Source organism: Oratosquilla oratoria, chromosome 24 (genome assembly GCF_046742065.1).
Source record: "Oratosquilla oratoria isolate Oo_2021 chromosome 24, ASM4674206v1, whole genome shotgun sequence".
Taxonomy (NCBI): Eukaryota; Metazoa; Arthropoda; class Malacostraca; order Stomatopoda; family Squillidae; genus Oratosquilla; species Oratosquilla oratoria.
The window spans coordinates 5,928,612-5,933,611 of NC_134800.1; the positions used below are offsets into that span (position 1 = coordinate 5,928,612).

The 5,000-nt window shown below is 42.0% G+C and overlaps 1 protein-coding gene across 1 annotated transcript in view; it reads right to left on the bottom strand.

The window, feature by feature from the left end:
- Positions 1–5,000, bottom strand: part of LOC143038266 (putative neural-cadherin 2) — a 535,431-nt gene that overhangs the window by 259,555 nt on the left and 270,876 nt on the right. The window contains exon 6 of the mRNA XM_076207285.1: positions 1,870–2,262. Coding sequence (XP_076063400.1) covers positions 1,870–2,262 — 393 coding nt within the window. The remainder of the gene's footprint in view (positions 1–1,869; positions 2,263–5,000) is intronic.

Consider the following 5,000-nt stretch of genomic DNA (forward strand, 5'->3'; position numbering starts at 1 on the left):
GTTGGTTATAGTTAATAGGAGAGGGAGAAGGAGTGGTGGTGGTGGTGGTGGTGGTGGTGGTGGTGGTGGTGATGGTGGTGGTGGTGATGATGTTGGCAATATTTATAGTGATAATGGTAGTAGTGGTAGTAATATCACAATTATAGTTTTTATCATTTCCATTTAATATTATTACTGTTACTGCTGCTACTACTACTATTACTACTACTACTATTATTATTACCATCATTATCATTATCAGTAGTAGTATTTGTAATATTTGTATTATTATTATTATTATTATTATTATTAATTATTAATTAATTATTAATTAATTATTTATTATTTATTATTTATTATTTATTAATTCATTAAATTATTAATGATTATCAATTATTAATTAAATTATTAATTATTAATTATTAATATTACTATAATTATTATTACTATGATTATTATTATTATTATTATTATTATCATTATGTAGTATTAGTAGTAGTAGTGATAAAGACGGTAATAATAGTCGCGATTGTATTGATGGTGACGATAGTGAAAATGGCAGTGACATTGAAATTGAAAGTAAGCGATAGTAACAGTGATAGTGACAGTGATAGAACCCCCATAGTCCCCCCCCTTCCCCCCAGGGAGGAAGCCCCTCCCGGCTGGGGGGCGGGGGGGGAGGGGGGCTGCGTCATATCCTTAGGGGACCATATGGTATAAATGGGGTATTGGAGAACCATAGACGTACTTTCTAATAGGCTACACCAACTTAATTGGTCGTTTTTGCAAGATGCTACAAGCGCTTAAACTTTGTATATTGTAAGTGTGGTTTATATGTTACTTAGAGTATGTGGAATCAAATGGGGTTTTATATGTTTGAATTGGGTGTGGGTTTTGATTCAGTCACATCCCTTATATAGGGAAAGGGCCTTTGGTATATTGGGTTACAAGTGGTGTTGGTGGTGATGGTGATGATGGTGGTTATGGTGATGATGTTGGTGGTGATGGTAGTGATGGTGGTGGTGGTGATGGTGGTAGTGGTGGTGGTGGTGGTGGTGATGGTGGTGGTGGTGATGGTGGTGGTGGTGATGGTGGTGTGGTGGTGATGGTGGTAATGGTGATGGTGGTGGTAATGGTGGTGGTGGTGATGTGGTGATGGTGGTATGGTGGTGATGGTGGTGGCGTGGTGATGGTGGTGGTGATGGTGGTGGTGGTGATGTTGGTGGTGGTGATGGTGGTGGTGATGATGGTGATGGTGGTGGTGGTGATGATGGTAGTGGTGATGGTGGTGGTGATGATGGTGGTGTAATGGTCGTGGTGTTAATGGTGGTGGTGGAGATGGTGGTAATGGTGGTGGTGGTGATGGTGGTGATGTTGGGAGGTGGTGTGGTGGTGATGGTGGTGGCGTGGTGATGGTGGTGGTGGTGGTGGTAGTGGTAGTGGTGGTGGTGGTAGTGGTGATGGTGGTAGTGGTGGTGGTGGTGGTGGTTGTGGTGGTGTTGGTGTGGTGGTGATGGTGTTTTGGTGTTGGTGGTGATGGTGATGGTAGTGGTAGTGATGGTGTGGTGGTGGTGGTGGTGGTGATGATGGTAGTGATGGTGGGGGTATACACAGTATATATATATATATATCTATATATATACTAGTGCAGTTGATTTCAACCAGAATTGTCTTAGAGAAAACCTGTGCCCCAGAAATATATATATATATATATATATATATATATTCATTTTCCTTTTTCTAATTCGAGTTATGAGAGGCCACAAAAGTCACAACTTCAGAAAAGGTCACGAGGAAAATCAAAGGTCAAGGACCTCTGGTCTAGCTCGTACGCAGTGACCTTGCCGACTTCCGAAGTAGACACAAACACGAACCATCGAAGACCCTTACCGTCTTCAGATGAAGAACACCTGTCTTCGGTCCAATATCGAAGATGTCCTCTGCTCGCATTGTCCCCGGGATGTAGAGGTCCTCCTGTTTACCTCCTCCTCTTCCTCTTCCTCCTCCTCCTCTTCCTCCTCCCCCTCCTCCTCCTCTCCCTCTCCCTCTGACAGCCTCTTCCTTTCCTTCTCTACTAGACTCTTTCCTCTCGTTATTTCTCCACTGGGCTTCCTCGAGGTCTTCTTCGGGGAGATCGTAGAGGTCTTCGAGGGAGGTTCTTGGTTCTTCGACTTTGTAAATCGGGTTTTGTAGGAGTTCCTCTTCTTCAGCGTCGTCAAGGATCTCTTTCAGACTGTAAGTGAGCTGACCGTAGACTCCTTTGTCGTAGTCTGTTGCTGTCACCTGATTGGTCGAAAGAAAGAAAAAGAGAACATGATTGGCTGAAAGAACAATATAAAAAATATAAAGAATCTAGAGATTCTATACATCCATGTTGAGACATTCTGACAGGTTGATGTTAGTGGGAGTAGGAAACACGGGATTTTTTAGTCTGAGTTTGTTCCTGACTAGTTTCGCAGGTATACTTTCTTTTGAGAAAGCATACCTGTAAAACTAGTCAGGAATAAACTCGGACTAAGACTCCCGTCTTTCCTACTCCCACTTACGTCATGTCTATCTATATACCAATGGCTTCTTTCCCCCTTATGAGGGAGGTAGCCAAAGCAATGCCAAGCACCCACTCCCACCCATTCCACTCCCATCCACCACCCCCTCCCTCCTCCTATCTTAGCTCCTCTTGGATGTCGGGTCATCCCCGCCTCCTGCCCACTACCCGAGGCGTCAAAAATTAAAAAAGATAAAAATGAAGAAGAAGAAGAAGAAGAAGAAAAAAAAAGAAGAAAAAGAAGAAGAAGAAGAAGAAGAAGAAGAAGAAGAAGAAGAAGAAGAAGAAGAAGAAGAAGAAGAAGAAGAAGAAGAAGAAGAAGAAGAAGAAGAAGAAGAAGAAGAAGAAGAAGAAGAAGAAGAAGAAGAAGAAGAAGAAAAAGAAGAAAAAGAAGAAGAAGAAGAAGAAGAAAGGGAAATTCAAAAGATAAGAAATAAGGCATTAAATAAGAAAAAGAAAGCTGTCAAGATGAAGGACATTTGAAAGAGAAGAATATTCGTGTAGAAAAAAAATGTAAGAAAATTGTTAAGAACGGCAGCATTTGAAAAAGAGGAAATTAATCTAAGAGGCTTGAAAGATTTTAAGTTCTTTGGTGTTTTAGTTCAATCTGGATAACGATCTATCTATTAATCTCTTTATCTTTTCATCATCATCATCATCATCATCATCATCGTCGTCGTTGTCAACGTCATCGTTATTATCATCATCATCATCATCATAGTCATCATCGTCATCATCATCGTCATAGTAATCGTCGTCATGGTCATCGTCGTCATCATCATCACTCACCATCATCATCATCATCGGCGTTGTCAACATCATCGTTACTATCATTATCATCATCATTGTCATCATCGTCATAGTAATCGTCGTCATGGTCATCGTCGTCATCGTCATCATCATCATCACCATCATCATCATCGTCGTCGTCGACATCGTCATCATCGCCATCGTCACCACCATGATAATCACCATCATCATCATCATCATCATCATCAACTGTGTCATCATTATTACCACCCTTACTCTCAAACCTTTGTTTAATTTTTATATTTTTCCCTTTTCTCTTTCTGACCTATTGTCTCGTTAGACTTCTTCAACTTAATTATCCTCTCTTTCTCCTTCTCCTCCTCCCTCCTCTGCTTTGCTTTACCCTTCTCCTCCTCCTCCTCCTCCTCTCCTTCCTCCTTCTATTTCTTAGTTTTACTCTTTTTCTCTTTTTTGTCTTTCTCTTCCTATTCCTTCCTATCCTTCACGTCTTCCTCCTCCTCCTCTTTTGTTTTATCCTTATACTGCTTCTCTTCCTCTTTCTCTTCCTTTATCTCTGTTTCCTCTATTCCTTTCCCTCCTCCTTCGCCTCTTCCTCCTTATTCCTCCTGCCACATCGCCTTCTCTATCTACTCTTCCTCCTCCTTCTCCTCTTCCTCCTTATTCCTCCTGCCACATCACCTTCTCTATCTACTCCTCCTCCTCCTCTTCCTCCTTCTTATTCCTCCTCCTCCTCCTCCTCCTCCTCCTCAAGCGTTGGAACAATCAGTCGCCTCTTTTGCCACCTCACTTCCTGGCTTCCTCAGCACCGGAAATGAAGAAGAACAAGTGCGAGGATTGGAATAGAGAGGAGGAGGAGGAGGAAGAGGGGGAGGAAGAGGAGGTGGAAGAGGAGGAGTAGGCGGAGTAGGAGGCGTAAGAGGAGGAGGAGGAGGATGAACAAGAAGAGGAGAAGAAGAAGGAGAATAAGGAGGATGAGAACGAGGATGAGGAGAAAGAGGATCTGGAGGAGGAGAGGAAGAGGAGAAAAAAGAGTAGGAAAAAGAGGAAGACCAGGAGGAGGGGAGGAAAAGGAGAAAAAAGAGAAGGCGGAGGAGGAGAAAGAAGGAGAAGAGAAGGAGGAGGAAGAGAAAGGAGACGATCAGAAGGGGTTGGAAGAGAAGAAAAAAGAGGAGAAGGAGAAAGGAGAAAAGTAGGAGGAGGAAGAGGAAGGAGAGGATCAGAAGGAGGGAGAGGAAGTGCAGAGGGAAGAAGAATAGGAGAAGGAGGAAGAAGAGGAAGAAGAGGAAGAAGAAGATTCCTTTGTCAAAACCAGTGATGAACAGCTTAAGTCCCTCCTGCACTTACGCGATTCAAATGAGTTCGTTTGAATAGAACCGGCTTAGGTTACAATCTTATTTTTCAAATCTCCAAATGTCAAATCACCGTTGCGTCATATACTGAGTACAAGAATTACGAAATAAGAGAAGTTAAGCCTATATAGATATCAGACACATTGAGGAATCGTCTTTATGGAATGCTGTAGGCGAAATCGTCTTCCAATTTTTCAAATTCGCAATATTTGAAGATAATCTTGAATTTTTGACGGAAGCTTTAGTAAAGAAGTAATGTTCTTCAACACTCGAAGTCAGTCGATCTCATTTACGAACTGAAGACAAAGGAACAAAAATACTGAATTCGGTGATCGAACTCAGACAACGAGTCTTGA